At 38.5% G+C, this 17,547-nt stretch overlaps 1 protein-coding gene across 1 annotated transcript in view; it reads left to right on the forward strand.

Moving 5' to 3' along the window:
* Positions 1-17,547, forward strand: part of CPA6 (carboxypeptidase A6) — a 348,306-nt gene that overhangs the window by 259,656 nt on the left and 71,103 nt on the right. Inside the window, 5 exon segments of the mRNA XM_045075688.1 lie at positions 4,836-4,960; positions 11,971-12,016; positions 12,019-12,087; positions 14,069-14,164; positions 16,762-16,866. Coding sequence (XP_044931623.1) covers positions 4,836-4,960; positions 11,971-12,016; positions 12,019-12,087; positions 14,069-14,164; positions 16,762-16,866 — 441 coding nt within the window.

Here is a 17,547-nt window from a genome sequence, read left to right on the forward strand (position 1 = left end):
AATCCTAAAAGAAGACACAAGGTTAAATGGATTCAGACCAAAAACACAATCTCAAGGGTAAATAAGAGAGGATACTTTCCTGTGCATTAAGATTTTATGGGTGTTAATATGTAATTAATATGATTATGTAAATTAAACCCTAGTAGACTACTAACTTGATATGGAGGTTTCATACTTAGAAACCTATTATGTGACACATAAGTGCTCAATACTTTTCCAAACCAACAAAAAGTAGAGTAAATATAGAGTAAGACTCTCCTCTCTTGTGCTTCTGCGTTACTTTAAGTGCCTGGGAGGCAGACCATCTGTTCCCAAGCTGAAGAAACACCAGATGTCTTCCCATACCCACATGAAAGACTTACTCTGAAACTGTTGGGGGACACTGACTGCACCTCCACAAATACCTGTGCCAGGTATGTAATCAGCCATGGGCCTAAAAGACAGGTGGATCATGAAGCCTGGACCAAGCCAATAAGTAAACACAGCACAAGGACCAGAAGAGCCATGAAATTAGTGCCAGACTAAAATATGACAGTTTTTCATTGCAAATAAATTATTTTTGAATTTTGAATCATTTACCATATAACAAATGACTCCTGTTCACCAGATGCTATTTAAAGCATTTTATAGAGGTGCCTGGGTGGTTCAGTCAGTTTGGCTCAGATCATGATCCCACAGTCCTGGGAGTCCTGCAACGCACCCCCTGATGAGAGGGAGCCTGCTTCTGCCTCTACCCACCCCACCCCCCACCACTGCTTGTGAGCTCTCCCTTTCAAATAAATAAATAAAATCTAAAAAAAATAATAAAATAAAGCATTTTATAAGTATTGATTAGTTTAAGCCTAAGAAATCTATAAAATATATGGTATTTATAGCTTCATTTTATAAATGAGAAGACAAGCAGAGAGAGCTGAAGTAACTTACCCAGAGTCACACAGCAGCAGAACTGGAATCCAGACCCATCCTGTCTTGAGTTTCAAAATTTATGCTCTTATTGATTATATTTACTATAGTCTCTGTTATCCCATAACAGTAACAACCAAGAAGTGCAATTATCATCTTCATTTTACAGATGAAGAAAGTGAGGCCCAAAGAGATGAAGGAACTCATCCTACATTACACAGATGCTAATTGTAGAGAGCTTGAATATAATTACAGGAAGTCAAACTCTAGAGTCCAGGGAATTAACCAGCAGATTATCATGACTTCAAATCCAGCTGTTTGCCCTTGTGTTAGGAAACATTCCAGCCTTGCTCATATTCTTGGTTTATTTATTGCTTCCCCTCCTCCTTAAAGTTGTCTATAGGTTTTAATGTTTGTACATTTTACTCAGAAACACTCAAAATAAAACTTTATCTTTACTACTTCTAGCTTTTTTTAGATATACTTTTCAAAAAGAAAAAAATAGCTAATATTTTTTAAGATTTCACTGTATGCCAGACTCTCTGCTGTGTGTTTTACTTCTATTTTTTCCAACTCATCCTACAGAAAAGACTGTAGGTAGGTTTTTTTATTATCTTTATAGATAGATGAGGAATTTGAGGCTCAGAAATGTTAAAAGCTCCCCTGAAGTCACATAGCCAATACTACCAAAGCTCACATTCCATTTCAGGACCTTCAGATTCCAAAGTTCATACTCATACTCTTGATCACACACTAAATTGCCTCCACCTCTCTCTTTCTCTCTCCCCACCCACCACTTTTTTTTTTTTTAAGTAAGCTCCACAGCTAATGTGGAGACCAACATGGGCTTGAACTCACAACCCTGAGATCAAGACCTGAGCTGAAATCAAGATTCAAGATGGTTAACTGATTGAGCCATCCTGGTGCCCCTAAATTGCTTCCACCTCTTAAACAGATCTGACCATATGTGACTAGCAATCCTTTGAGGAAAGGAAAACATGGGAACAACCACCAGGTTTCAGGGCAAGAAGTTTCTGGAAAGGATCCTCCTTTCCTTGGAATATCAGATGGCTCTTTACAGGAAAGACCTGCAGTAGTTAGCACACAACCTGAGGCCATCCTGACAAGACAACTAATCCTTCATTGTTGTCATCATCATAAACCCTCATGAGCTTTGCCATTCAAAGATAGTTTATCACTTTATCTGGATGTGGTCAGGCCCTAAGGAAATGATGGTAACCTGCCCAGAGTAAACTGATCTCAACTTTGAAATACCTGCGTATTAATTTATAGGGTCAATAACCCCTGACAGTAAAGATTAGAGTAGGAGACCTGCAAACCAAACCTCCTCAAACACTAAGTCAAGAACTTGGAAATTGCCTATTTCCTCAGAAGACCCTAAACACACTTACCATACAGGCACTGGAGCTAAGCACTTCCAGTGTCACCATTTTGGAGCTCTGCATCCTTGGAAAATTGACTCTGCTTCTATGAATCTGAGTCTTCTCTCTCACTCTCTCTTTTTTAGATTTTATTTATTTGTGATAAAGAGAGCCTGAGAGAGAGAGAGAGATCACAAGAAAGGGGAGTGGGAGAGGGAGAAGCAAACTCCCTGCCCATCAGCCAGCCCAATGCAGGACTTGATCCTAGGACTCTGGGACCATGACCTGAGCTGAAGGCAGCTGCTTAACCCACTGAGCCACCCAGGTGCCCTCGTTCTTTAAATGTCTCTACCATTAACTCCTACCTGAAGGCATTATTGAAAAGATCAGAAATACCTATAAAGTAGGGGCACTTTACAAATGTCACATGAGTATTACTCTCCCCTGTATCTTGATATGGGCATGTGCCTGCCACCCAGATTGAAATACCCATGTTATGTATCCAAGTATCCTTGCCCCAAAATTTTACTGGAGAAAAGCTGATAATTCATTTTAACTTTCTTTCCTAATATCACAACAGAATACAATTCCCGATTTTGCAAATTGCTTTTGTTAGTTTCCTATAGACCAACTGCTTTGTCTGATGGCCTGTTTCCTAGGAAGCCCTCTCCAGGTCATGCTGTGGGGCGTGTCATTTCCACGGAACTCCATACAGGGAAGCTACTTTCTTCTGCAGGATGAGGATTCTTATTTTAGCATGCACCCTAGAAAATGACACATAAAGGAATTTGCCAGAGTGGCTATTCATATTATTTTAGGTTCTTATGGCTCTCTACCCTCCAAATACAGCACTATTTCCTCGTCTTCACTGGCATTAAGGGATGGCAGCAAAACTTAATATAAAAAAACTGTCTCTGTAAAGGGTTTAGAGGCAGGTCTCAAAGATGATTAAAGGATCAGAAAACCTAATGTGTAGAGAAAAGTGAAAGACACCAATGTACTTTATCTAATGGAGGCAAGAAACCAGACATCCCCTATTGAAAAATGGAACAAGAGAAAATGAAGCTGTGCTGCAGTGTGAGGGATGGGGAGAAAGATCTGCAGTCTTCTTAAATGTGGCTATGAGTTATGTTAGGATGTTGTCAGCCCTCTCTTTTGGGGTCTTAAAAGATGTGGTCTGGATACATCTACTGGGGACAGGTTTGTTCAGTCCTACATGTATCCTTGCCCAAGGGCTGACAGATGGATCAAATGACCTCTCAGCAGCCCTTCCAGCCCACACTTCTGTTTATCTATGATTGTTGGACTAGTATGAGAGCTGAGTCAGATTTGCCCTTGCAATTTTGAGGAGGAGTCAGCTGCTAAAAAAAAAAAAAAAAAAAAAAAAGGTAGACTCTTTGTCCCCAAAACAAATGCCTCTCTACCCTGTTTAAGATTAAATTATACCACCAGAGGTGTTATTTCCTTGAGCCACAAAGCATTTTTGGTCTTCTAGGGTTCCCTACCAGAATGCAGACACTGACATTTAAGTGAGGATCAAGTAACTAAACATTATCAGATCAGAGATCAAAGCCCGGTGACAGATGAAGGCTGGAAATGCAGGAAGAGGAGAGTCCCAAACACAGAGAAGACAGAGACAGGACTGTAAAGACAAATTGGGTCTAATCGAAACTTGTAACCTGAGGCTACTCCAGAAGGGAGGATAGGGCCCTCTTCCCTCCCCGCTGAGTTCAGTAATTCCTTCAAAGAATGCAGAGCACTAGCTACCGGATGTGAAGCACCAGACAGGATGGAACACTGCAGTAAGACAAACACACTTCTAGCTCCTGCAAAACGCTGAACATGGGGTGAACGTAGAGTAAATATTACATGGGGTCTCCACATATGCAACAGTGTGTTGCTGATGTACACAAGGCACTCTTCTGGGCATTTGGAATGGGGTGGTGACCAAATGGAGCTTACATTCTGATGAGATGAAACTAGGGAATGAAAGCATGAGTTGCTCTAAGAAGTCTGACAGAGAGACGAGCCTAGCTAAAAAATCTTATCTGAGAAAGGGATGCTTCTATCACCATGGAAGCTTGAGTAGGGACTGGTACAATGTATGCATTGGGGAAGGAAAAAATACCTGGAAAGTAGTCCATTTAAAGTTACCAAATGTTACCAAGCTACCACAGTTTGTTGTATAGTAAAATAAAAGGTAATTTATATCTTTCTCTCTCTTATTCAAGTATTTGTGTAATAATTTTTAAGCATATCAAAGTCTACTTAAAACTGCTTTATCTAATTTTTACCTTGTGGCTTTAATGTATATTGGTCTTTAAACTGTTACTTGTCAATTATGATCAAATTCTATTATGGATATGATATAATTTGGAGACCTAAATCAAAATCAAGTAAAAGTTTTACCCTGTTGATAAAAGCATTAAGTTTAAATCCAAAATGTGTTTGTATTTCTGAATGTAAACAAGATGACATGTTTCACCTTGTGACATAGATCTTTCCCCACCTGCATGGAATATGAATTATAGGTTGGTTCCTGCACTACAGGTGGACCTGTGGCAGCCGAGCAGTATCTCCTATGTATCAAAAGGAGCAGTTACTGATGTCCATGTTCCCCAAAATGGTTCCCAAGCCCTGTTAGCGTTCTTACAGGAAGCCAACATCCAGTACAAGTAAGCATTCTTTTTCACTTGCTTAATTCATGAGTACTAAATTGAGCTGAATGAGAGGTGTATTCAGGTTATTTACTGAGTGCCTACAACAGCGTTTCAGGCACTGTTTTTCACACTGCAAAAACAGACACAAATGTAACACAGTTATAGTCACCTTTGTTGTGCTTACTACTGTAATGAAGGAGGGGAGATGAACCACACTGGCCTATCATTTCACCCTTAACACTAGGTGGCCAGCGGTCGCCAAACTGTGGAAAGAACCAAGATGCCCTTCAACGGATGAATGGAGAAGGAAGATGTGATCCATATACACTATGGAGTATTATGCCTCCATCAGAGAGAAGGCAACTTTTGTAGCAACATGGATGGGACTGGAAGAGATTATGCTGAGTGAAATAAGTCAAGCAGAGAGAGTCAATTATCATATGGCTTCACTTATTTGTGGAGCATAACAAATAACATGGAGGACATGGGGAGATGGAGAGGAGAAGAGAGTTGAGGGAAATTGGAAGGGGAGGTGAACCATGAGAGACTATGGACTCTGAAAAACAACCTGAGGGTTTTGAAGGGGTGGGGGTTGGGAGGTTGGGGAAACCGGGTGGTGGGTATTAGGGAGGGCACGTATTGCATGGAGCACGGAGTGTGGGGCAAAAAACAATGAATACCGTTATGCTGAAAAGAAATAAAAAATAAAAATAAATTAAAAATAAAAAAACACTAGGTGGCCAGTGTAAACAGAGATCTTCTCTTGTGACGAAAGAAGAGCAGTCTAACAATGCCCAGAAACTGGGTAGGAATGCAGGGGGAGATAAAGCTTTCTGCAGGAGCAATGACACCTAAGCACAGGATGAGCCTTAGGACTTGCAGGCAGAGGGGACAGTGCAAGGAAAGGGAAGAAGCAGTATGCTACCTGTTTAGGGAACTGAAGTGTTTGAGTGTTACCAGCATACAAAACGGGAGTAGAAACAAAAGATGCTGGAGATGTTGAGGGAAGACCAGGTTGTGGGAAGTCTGATGTGTACAGGGCTAGGATGTATGTGTGTGATGCTGTACACTGGGATGATGGAAGTAAGGGAGCCAGATACAAGTGGGGTGGAAGGGCAGCAGGGGACTACAATAATAGTCCAAGTAAGAGGTTGTGAGGCATTGAGTCAGGACCAGAGTAGTGTGATCAGGAGAGTATTTAAAAAATAGTTAATAGGCAAAAACCCCTGGTCTCTGCACTTGATTGGTTGTGGGAAGGAAGAAATCAAGCACAGCCCCAAATCTTCTAGCTTGGGCAATGGAGTAGATAGATTAAAATAGATCAGGTTATCTTGAAGTATTTGGTTTGGGTTGTTTGCATTTTTTTTTTTTAAGGAATAGTTACATAATAAGAATGAAGCAAACAGAAGATAGGCACAGGAGTCAAAGAAGAAACAAGAGACTTTCGAGAAGGGAGAAACATTAGTGGTTCCAAGTGCGCAGCAATATCCAGCAAGAAAAGGACTGACCAGTTTCCTCTGGGTTTGGCAATGTAAGTTGTGTTGGTAACTCTCATGGTGGAATGTGGGATTAAATTGTCAGGAGCAGAAGACAGAGAAAGACAGAAGTGAATAGGATATGGGAACATGGAGAAGCAGAGCAGACTACTGCACTTAGAAATTAAAATAAGGAGAGAGGTAGAGAATAAGGAATGACTATAAGGAGATGCAGCATCAATGACCACTTGAAATTTGGAATTTTAGGGGGTAGGGAGCAATTTTGGTATGTCTGCAGGCTGAATGGAGGAACGAGTTAGGGAAGGAGACATTGATGGTACAAGATAGAATGCACCCATGGAAGAATGGGTTTGAGCACTAGGAAGGATACCTTATCCAGTAAGACTGAAGGGGTAAATGTAAATCTAGTTAGGATTATAAAGAGAGAGTCAACAACTTAAAAAATAAAAAATGGGTAATTTTTCTATATGGAATAGGAAGCAAAATTATCTACCAAAAGGGAAGAAATGGGGGCTGAAGAAATTTACCAAGTAAAAAAACTGGGGTAAGAACTAATAACTGGTTGTTGAAAAGAAGGGAGATGGTAGTGCTCATGCAGAGTTGAGGCTTTGTTGGGTTAGGACCATGGAAAGATCAGCATGGCAAGGAAGTGGAGTTCCTAGTGAGATACTAGCTCAAGTATTCATCCATGGTGTCAAATCTGGAGAGAAAAGGAGAAGAGTGTAGGAGGAATGGTGGAGTCAAATGGAAGAATCGGAAAGGGTATAAGGATCATTATATGGAATGTAGATATAGCATAACTGAGGGCAACAAGGAAATGGAAGGAAGAAAATTTTGACAAAATGTAGGCTGGGATTAAGAGTCCTGGTATAGAACATTTATGGCTGGTGACAAATTCAGGGCATAGTCATGGAAGATTTGGCTGAAGTGGAGTGTAAATCACCAAGACTGATGTGGTTGAGAATGAATGGACTAAATCACCAAAGAATCAATACAGCCGTTTTGAATTTCCTTGGGTGTTGGCAAGATTAGAGATAAAGAGACAGAATGTGCCCCTGGGACAGTAATTTCAGAGATTACATGGGAGTTAGAGGAAAGAAACAAGGAATGGCACAATGCCAAAGGCCAAATTAGCTTTTTCTAGAAAATATGGTTGATAGGAAAGGAGAAATGTGGATTTGGGAGGATGCTCTCCTCCTTCCCTTCTGGTCCCATGATAGGTGGATTAGCAGAAGAGAAAGCCACAAAAGAATCTATCCTTGAGAGAGTCCAATTTCTGTCAGGGAAAGAATACGAGAGGAGTTCTCTGAAGAGGTGAGAATGTAGGAAGTCTATTTACAGTGAAAGCAGGCTTCCAGCAGGCTTCCAGCAGGCACAACATAAAATGAAGTGATGGAGTGATGAAGAGTCAATGCAGGATGTGGGGGAGAAGGGCAGTAAATTAATGTAAATTAACGACATGGGAAGGAGTGACATACCTTTCATTTGGGAACCTAGGATTTCAGGGCTGAGAGGCATGAGCTTAAGTGACTAACCTGAATTGCTCCAACTTTTCAGCAAATTGTTGTACTGTTAAAACTGGCAGGAAGGGGGCACCTGGGTGGCTCAGTGGGTTGAGCCGCTGCCTTTGGCTCAGGTCATGATCTCAGGGTCCTGGGATGGAGTCCCGCATCGGGCTCTCTGCTCAGCAGGGAGCTTGCTTCCCTCTCTCTCTCTCTGCCTGCCTCTCTGCCTACTTGTGATCTCTCTCTGTCGAATAAATAAATAAATAAATAAATCTTTAAAAAAAAAAAAAACTGGCAGGAAGATCACTGATGATGTCTGGTAAGGCCTGGGATGGGCTCGTGGCTCTGTGAGTCAATAGTAAAAGCCTTAGTCTCTGGAAGGCTGAGCCACAGGGTGCAAAGCAGCAGTGACATTCTTACCTTGTCCACACAAATACTTCCCTGCCAGAAAGATAATTACACCCTTACTAAAGTATTGATATGCTTTTTACAGAAAGGTATTTTATCGTGCTTCTAGAACAGGGTAGAGTCACAGCTGTGCATAAAACTGTTGTTCATATTGAATACATTTTAGTCATTACTATAACTTCGAAGGTGTGCTTTGACTCTCTGAATGCCTGGAAGGAAGGAGTTTGGTAATTATATCTATAGGTGCTCAGCAACAACTCTCATGCTTCATTAATTATAATTCAGTAGAAGGGAATATACCAGTTATTTTAACAAGTCTCTATTTCTTGCCATTAAATATAGGTCATGTAGAACTGATATAGAATAAAATAAAACACTTTTTGTCACAGAAAATGGAATCTAAAAAAAAAAATGAATGTTTTAAATCAGTTGTCTCCTCATGGAGGACAATCATTTAGAATTATTCATTTTGTTGGTCTCAAGATAACACATAAAAGTCGATTAAATTCCACAGGGCAGTAGGTAGAGATCATTTTTAATTGACTTTTATCATTGTAGCCTAGGGTATTTTCAAAAGATTATCATTAACTCTGTACAGCTGCACATAATATATATCTGTAGTCAATCTTCAAGGCAGAGATAATGTGACCCCATGAGTCTGGCCCCTGGGTAATCAGTCCCTTTCAATGACATGATAGATGAGATGACTCATTCTGTTATAAAAAATTCAATCATTTTATAAATTAAATACCTGTAAAAATTGGCAGTGGAATTTCAAGTTTTGAGCCCCCCTGACCCCCCCTAGAAGCTTTGGGGCAGGGGGTTTTATACTGAGTGTTGACATCATTTGAAAAGTTCTCAATAGCTCTGGTCACTATCCTAGGAGTGTATGCAACTAGGGTAGGAATAATAACATCAGCCATAAAGGACCTAGAAAATACAACACTTATAAATGCCATTTTGGGCTCCTCATCAATCTGTGGTGCTGACTACTTAACAAGAAAAATGGGGCTAGAACTGTCACACAACAATTATTTTAATTTTCAGATTGGTCTTTTAGGGCCTGTATTAAGATACTGTCCAGTTATTGAACAGAGAACTGTATTAGTTTTTTAGGATTGTCATAACAAATACCACAGACTGGCTGGTTTAAAAGGCAAAAATTTATTGTCTCATGATTCTCGAGGCTAGAAGACTGAGATCAAGGTGAGGGCAGAGTTGGTTCCTTCTGAGGGCCTTGAGGAAAGGATCTGTCCCAGGCTTCTTTCCATGGTTTGTAGACAGCCATCTTTGCCTCTTCATATCTTCCCTCTATGTGTGTCTTTGTGTCCTGATTTTCCCAGTATATGCAACATAAAATGTACCATTTTAACCATTTTAAATATACAATTCAGTGACATTAAATACATTCACATTATACACAACCATCAGCACATGCATCTCTAGAACTTTCTCATCTTCCCAAACTGAATTTCCTCTTTCTATAAAAACATGTCATATTAGATGAGAGTGCATCCTGGTGACCAAAGTTTAATTACATCTACAATAATCCTAGCCCCCAATAAGGTCACATTCTGAGGTGCTGGGGCTTAGGACTTCAACATATGAACTGGGGGAGATGGGGACATAATTCAACCCATACCAGATCCCCAAACACAGTAGCTTCAATCAAATAGAATTTACTTCTCTCTCATGGGATGGTCCAAAGGTCCAGAAGCTGTGACTGCACTACTCCAACCACCACTGTTGTTACCATAACTGCCTCTCATGCTATAAACCTGGTGACTAGACACTGGAGTGCTGAGTCCAGCAACGCTGGCTGCCTCTCAACAGTCACATCTCTGTGGCCTTGACATAGCCACAGCACCAGCAGGAGATGGCCTCTGCCTCCTTCTTAACTTCCTATCTTACCAGTGTTTACAAATCTGTACCCAGAATCAAGACTGTACTTCCTGCAGTACAGGAAGTCTATAAGGAGAGTAGGCAGTTGACCATGTCCAGTACAGACACTCAGGAGAGGAAAAAGGAAACAAGAGTCAGCCATATTCTACTATTCTCTTCATTTGCATTTAATATGGAACTTGAGAGGACTGAGACCAGTGATTTTCTAGATTGAATGAACCTGAGTTAGTGGTTTCCAGTTTTTAGCCTAAAATTTATCCCCGCAGTATAGTTAGAATCACTTTGGTGAGCTTTCAAAAAGGACTGATACTTATTCATAAATATTCTTATCTATGTAGGGACCAATGTGGTATATTTTTTAAAGTTTTTTTTTTTTTTTTTTAAGTAATCTCTACACCCAAAGTGGTACCCCAGGTCACAACTCCAAGATCCTGAGTCACACACTCTTCCAACTGAGCCAGTCAGGTGCCCCCAGTGTGGCATATTTTTTTAAAGCTCACAGGTAACTTTAAAGCAATGCAGCTTAAGAATCACTAGCCTAATTGGATAGGCAAATACTAAGGAATCCAAAAACTAGTTCTATTTAGGGCACTTGGAGACTTTAAAAGAAAACTGAAACGCTTAAGAGTTTATTCCTCAAAGAAGTTAATATCCATCTAGAATGATCCCATACAACTTGAAAATGAAAAACTTTTATTATTTTCCTACTTTGGTGAAAACACTAGTAAACTTGACTAGAAAGCATTAAGATAAATCCGTTGTAGGAGCAATTCTCCATTAGAATTATTTCGACAATTCTTTGAAAGGACATTTCATGATATGACTGGTAATATGTCATGTCATTTATCAATTGATAATGATAAATGATAAAGAATCTAATCAATTAAGAGTCATAGGCTTTTTGTACTGAAACTCCTGGGGAAAATATTGCCTTTCTAATGGGAACAATGGTAGTTCTATCAGGAGCTGCCAAACAAACAGATATATCAGCATCAGAACTTCATAACTTTCTGGTGATAAATGTGGGGAATTGCTCTTACCTTGATTGGGAACAATTTGCACTTGTTTGTATTTAGAAGGTCTGTCCACTTTAGAAATAATGCAATGACAATATACCATGGCTCAATTTTGTAAATATTCAAAGATTTTTTGAACTTTTGGAAAACTTTTTTGTGGGTCTGTTGTCTTGTTTTGGGGTTCATAATATTACACTGGACTCAGAGTCCAAAGACTAGAATTCAGGTTCACATTCCGAGTTCAAATTCTGGCTCTGTACTCCTTAGCAGAGTGATGTTGGCAGGTTCTTAACCTTTTGGGAGCCTCATTTTTCCCTGTCTGTAAAATGGAAGTAACAAAAAAATCTACCTTATAGGATGTTTAACTCAGCTCATGCACATGAAGAACATAAGCATGGTATCTAAATAGGTACTAAATAAATCAGTAAATGCTCATACCCATCATTCAGTTCTTGTAGCTGTTCAGTCAATGGTAGTAATTATTATCATTTGAGAACATCTAGCTATAATTTTACCTTTTATGTTCTTTTACCCTAATTTAATAGTTTCTATTTCCCAAAAATGAACATTTTCCCAACATTTGATATTTTTAGAGATGTCAATATTTGCTATCCTTTTTTCATAGATGCATAATTTCCTTTTCCAAATTTTATGTGATCGCCATTCAGTTTGCATCATGTCTATCATTTCAAATCCAGGGTCCTCATAGAAGATCTTCAGAACACACTGCAAAAGGCAAGCAGTTTTTACGAACCCAGAGAAATCGAAGATACCTGTCTGGATATAATTATGAAGTTTATCACTCCTTAGAAGAAGTATGTAATCAGAGGAGCTTTTGTTTTTTGTTTTTTTTTTTTTTTAAATAAATACATCTTTATCATTTAGGTCTGATGGCTGGGAGAAAAGGATAAAGATAGAGGCAGGGGCCATATGAAGAATATATAAACTTCTTATATGGCCCAGCCAGCTCAGTTCATCATCTCCTTCATTATTAAGACTTTATAAGAAATAGGGAAATAAGTTGGATTTCATTTGCTTTACCCAAACCACCCCTCCAAAATACATGGGAAGGGCAATGGAAAAGTGAGGTAATGCTACTATAATTGCAGTTCTGAAAACCTTAACTAAAAAGCCATGGAAGGTAGATCTAGTCAGAGTTTGAGGGCAGTGATTTGGATGGGGGTGGAGTGAACGTTGATGCTTGCCACATAGCTTCTGCACAAGTTGAGACCTCCCAAAGGCCAAGTTTTATTTGCAGAATCTCAGGGCCTTTAAAAATGTTATTGTTTATTCTTCCTATTATTCATTCTACAACAATCTCATTCCTACCATTATATCCTTTACTGGTCACCTCGACAATACCTAATTACTTTTTGAATCTGAGCCCAAGCAAAAAGATGGTTGTTTCTACTCTCGAATATGGAATTAGAACTCCTCACGTCCAACCCCAGCATATTACATGCACCCACAACACATGGATATGATATCTGTCATAGTTTTTATGTATGTAATTGTAGGACCACTTGATTAATGCTTTTTTCTCCTCATAAGCTTCAAGTTCAATGAGGGCAGGCCATTTCTTTCCTGTTCACCACTATATCCCCCGTGGTCAAGCAAATAGGAACCTCCAAGTAGGTAGTAGATGACAGAATAAATAAATGAAGAAATACATAGATTTTCCAGCTTCCCCTGAATTGAGCAAAGGAATGTCAGGCATAAAAAAAAATAATGTGATCCTGTTATATTCTAAGGAGAATATTTGGTTATCTTGATAATGACTTTTTTTTCAAAATTATTTTCATATATTTCATGTTCCCACATATGTTTTAGAAGCTTGAAATTAAAAGCAATGGGAAGGTTTTAGCTAGCTTGGCACATGGAAGTGTTATAAAATACACTAGAAAAAAATTTTAAATATATCTGTAGATATGTACCTACATATATATATATATACATATAATATATATATAATATACACATATACACACATATATATATGTGTATGCTCATTAGACTAAATAAGAATAGAAAAAAAAGAAAGCTTGGGTACTTCTCAAAATCTAAATTTTTCAGCACAGACTGTCTTGCACACCATGGATTAAAGGGACACTTTTGTTTGACTTCCTTACTTCTTGTAAAGCTTTTAAGTCAGAAATGTCATTCATATTTCTAAGTGCCTTATTCATCCATCTCAAATATACCTTCTTCTGATGACAGATAAGTGTGTGTGACGGGATCAATGCAAATGTATCACCGTTACTGGGGAAATTATTCAGAGTATGCCCTTTGATGTGTGACTTGAATAAACCTTTAAATGCAGAAGACAATGCTTTTCTTTTAGCATCTTCTTTTCAGTGGCAAATTACATAAAATATGGGACTTTAATAGACCCTTTAAAGTAGTTTGCATAGTTTTCATGAACCTGATTTCTTATCCTCTTAAGTACTTGGGAAGGAAATGGAAATAATTTTTGTTTTTAAAAAGAACCCAGCAACACATGGATTAATTTTCTACAAAGCTCTGCCATCAAGATACTAATGGTAAATGGTAGTAGAAAGGTATGCATTAAAAAGGGGACAATATAAAGACATGAAGCTACTATTTGTAAAGACAGAAAATAAAATATAATTTTAAGTATCTTAAGGAAAATTAAAAACACAAAACTGATTTTTGTTCAGTTTTATACTTATGTATGCTCTTTGAGCCTGAGACTTATTGCTGCTTTTTGTTACCTTTTGCTCTCTGAAAGCTCCATAACTGGGAGAGTCTGACATGGTTTTCATTTATTTGTTTTAGATTCAAAATTCATCTCTAAATAAAACTCATTCAGGTCTCATTCACATGTTCTCTATTGGAAAATCATATGAGGGAAGGTCTCTATATGTTTTAAAGGTAAAAATAATTTTTTTTATTTAGTAAGCATAAAAACAAACATTTATTTAGTAAACATTCATCTTTTTCAAGTTTGACTTGTGGGAAAAAATGAAATGGTCTTTTGCAGCATCTCATATTTAATATCATCTGATAATTCCCTTAGATTTTTGGACCATATTTAATTTTTGCCATTGAGTATTCCAGGGAATGCTATTTCTAACATAGAGTTGTTGATGCACTTAAAAATAATGGCATTCAAAATTATTGTGAGCTGGTGTTACTTAAGGTGAACCAGTGCAAAACTACATAAATGTATATGTATAAGAAAGTATATGCCCTTCCCAGTCTTTGATCCTACATTCTCTCCTAGCTACTTACCCAGCGCTCTCTCTCTCTTCTCAGCAAAACGTCTGAAAAGATTTTCTTATATCACTGTTTCTATTTCCTTACCTTCCATTCAGACCTTGACTCAATGGCCTTCACCCCCATGGCTCTTCTAAAATTTCTCTTGCTGAGACCAACAATGGACTCCTAGTTGGTTCTCCTCCTTTGTCTTTGACCATACCCTCCTGTCTCACTCACTGGCTCCTCTCCCCATGTCCTTCCCATGAGTTCTGATGATCCCAGAACTCTCTGCTCAGACTCTATACTCTCCCTCTACCAACCTCTCTAGATGGACACTTCCACTCCCATGGTTTCAACAATCATTCTGGAAATTTCTATTTAGTTGGGGTCCACTCTCTGGAGCTTTATATTCGTATGTCATTACCTACTTGACATTCTTATCTCAATTTTCACAAAAGCACCTCGGACTCAGAATGGCACCATTCTGTGACTGCAGTCAAAAAGCATGAACATCACCCTAAATTCCTCCTCTTCATTTTTACCACTTCCTTTAAATATACCACTGAGAACTGACAATTCTCTCTTCTAAATATCTTTTTGGATCTGCTCCAGTTCCTTCTCTTGTCTTCCCTACTCTTGCCCTAACTTATCTTTGGATCTCTTCTCCATGGACTATTGCAATAAAGCATTCAGTAAGGAGTTCTTTTCAAGTTCCTGTCCTCACCCCTCTCATACTCTAATCCTGTCACTACTGTCAGCATGACCTTGTGTTCATCCGTGCCTTTGTCTCTCTGTCTCACAGACATACCCCTCTCTCTATGAAATACACGATAAAGCCTTTTCTCTTTTACAGAAGATCCAGGGATTTCACGTGTTTTTCTGCCTCTGTGTCCCTTTTCATCTGCCATTTCTTCTTCATACCCCAAAAACAGTTCTTCAAAAAGGATGTGCCCAGATTCTCTTCCAAGCTTGAGATCCCTTCTTCCAACTTGTCTGCTGGGCAAGCTTCAAGTCTACCCAACTACTCAAGTGTTCCTCCCCTGAAAAGCCTTATTTTATTCTCTGGGAAAATTAGACATTACACCCCATGCTCCCTAAGCAACTTATGCATGTCCACATCACAATGATTGATGTTCCCATATCTGCCCTCCTTATTAGCATATAAACTTTTTGTCTTTTCATCTTTGAATCTCCAGTATGTCAAAAAAGCACAGTATCAAAAAAGGATTTCCTGAATTATTACTTGAGTGAAGTAATGAATGAAAACTAGGTCCCCTATGAATATAATGTTAATAGCTACCTATTTGTTATTGAGTTAAAAACCACATTTAAGTAATATTGATATAATGAGATTATAAAGAAAACTCTGTCACTTGATTTTACAAATCAATTTGCTTTGCTTTCCCATTTTGTGTTGTAATAAAGTTTGACTTTGTACAGCAATAAAACTTAATTATTGCTGGAGTGCGTGGTGGCTCAGTCAGTTAAGTATCTGCCTTCAGCTCTGGTCACCCTCCTCCTGCTCCTGCACTCTTTCTCCCTCTCTCTCTCTTTCTCAAATAAATAAAATCCTTTAAAAACATTTTTTAAAACATAATTATTGCTTTAAGAAATACTCTTTGTGACCCCTGGGGATAAAAATACATGTTTATAAAAAATAAAAAATTTAAAAAATATATTAAAAAAAAAAGAAATACTCTTTGTGATTCTGATTCTCTTGGAGGAGGAGGTTAGGAGGAAGAGGAATTTAGCTTTTTACTTAACAATCACATCCGATATTGAAGAAGAAGCAAACTTGGGGCACCTGGGTGGCTCAACCAGTTAAGCATCCGGCTCTTGATTTCAGCTTAGGTCATGGTCTTGGGGTCATGAGATCAAGCCCTAAATTGGGCTTTGCACTCAGTGTGGAATCTACCTGGGATTCTCTCTCTCTCCCTCTCCCTCAGCCCCTCCTCCTGCTCACACACGTGTTCTTGTTATAAATAAATAAATAAATAAAATCTTTTAAAAAGAGAAGAAAACTTATTTAAGGGATTGCCCTTTTTGTCTATTTTCCTGTTAGATTTGTAATTGAAGGCAATAAATTTATTATTTCTGCATAAACAGGCCTGGACTTCAGCAGAAATAGGAAATTTCTGTATCTTTTTTGTGGGCTATCTAATGACTCAAACTATAGTGAAGAACTGCACTGAAATCTTATTAAATCATGCTGATCAATGACTTTAAAAATTAAAGCCTGAGTTGGTTACTATGAATGTTCTTGTTTTCAGCTGGGCAGAAGATCACAAACTTACAAAAGAGCTGTCTGGATAGACTGTGGTATTCATGCAAGAGAATGGATTGGTCCTGCTTTTTGCCAGTGGTTTGTAAAAGAAGTAAGTTAAATCCTTTATACAATGTCCATTTCAACTAACTGTTGCTTCCCATGTGTTTTTATTCTGCTCAAGAAGCAAAACTAGGAACTTAAAGCCAGCAATACCTGATTAAATGGTAACACCTTGATTTTGGTGGGTTACTTTCATGGTTCTGAAAATCCCTCATTACTCTGGCTCAGTTTATCCTCGCCTCTGTCCTCAGAGGTTGGAGTTACCAGCCCTCATTAAAAGAAAGGATCAGAGTTTCAGAGCATTTATTAGTTTGTGGATAAATTAGGAACCAGCCAGGCAGCTGATTTATGGTAAAAGGCTAAACATCTAATTTATGGTGCGCCAGAGCAGTTTCTCATACAATATCCAACTTGGAAAATTCTGTACCACTTATCACAATGATCTCATATATGCTATAACAATAAAGGGATGAGCAAACAATTGCATTTTGCTTTCCTGCTATAGATCTGTGATATAATACCAAAGCCCCTTTGCGTCTATGGATTTTACATTCTCAGTTTTGCTGTTTTTCAGTAATTCTGATGGTTGAAGATTCATTGTGATTTCTTATCAGAGGTTTCATTTAAATTATGTCTTCTGAGGCTAGTGTATCAAGTGGGTCCCTATTCCAAGAATGGGTCAGTGGAGGGAACTTCATGGACCAACATCTTAATGTGTTTTGATATTTTC

The sequence above is a fragment of the Mustela putorius genome, unplaced genomic scaffold (genome assembly GCF_011764305.1).
Source record: "Mustela putorius furo isolate JIRA1106 unplaced genomic scaffold, ASM1176430v1.1 tig00000151_pilon_pilon_pilon, whole genome shotgun sequence".
NCBI lineage: Eukaryota > Metazoa > Chordata > Mammalia > Carnivora > Mustelidae > Mustela > Mustela putorius.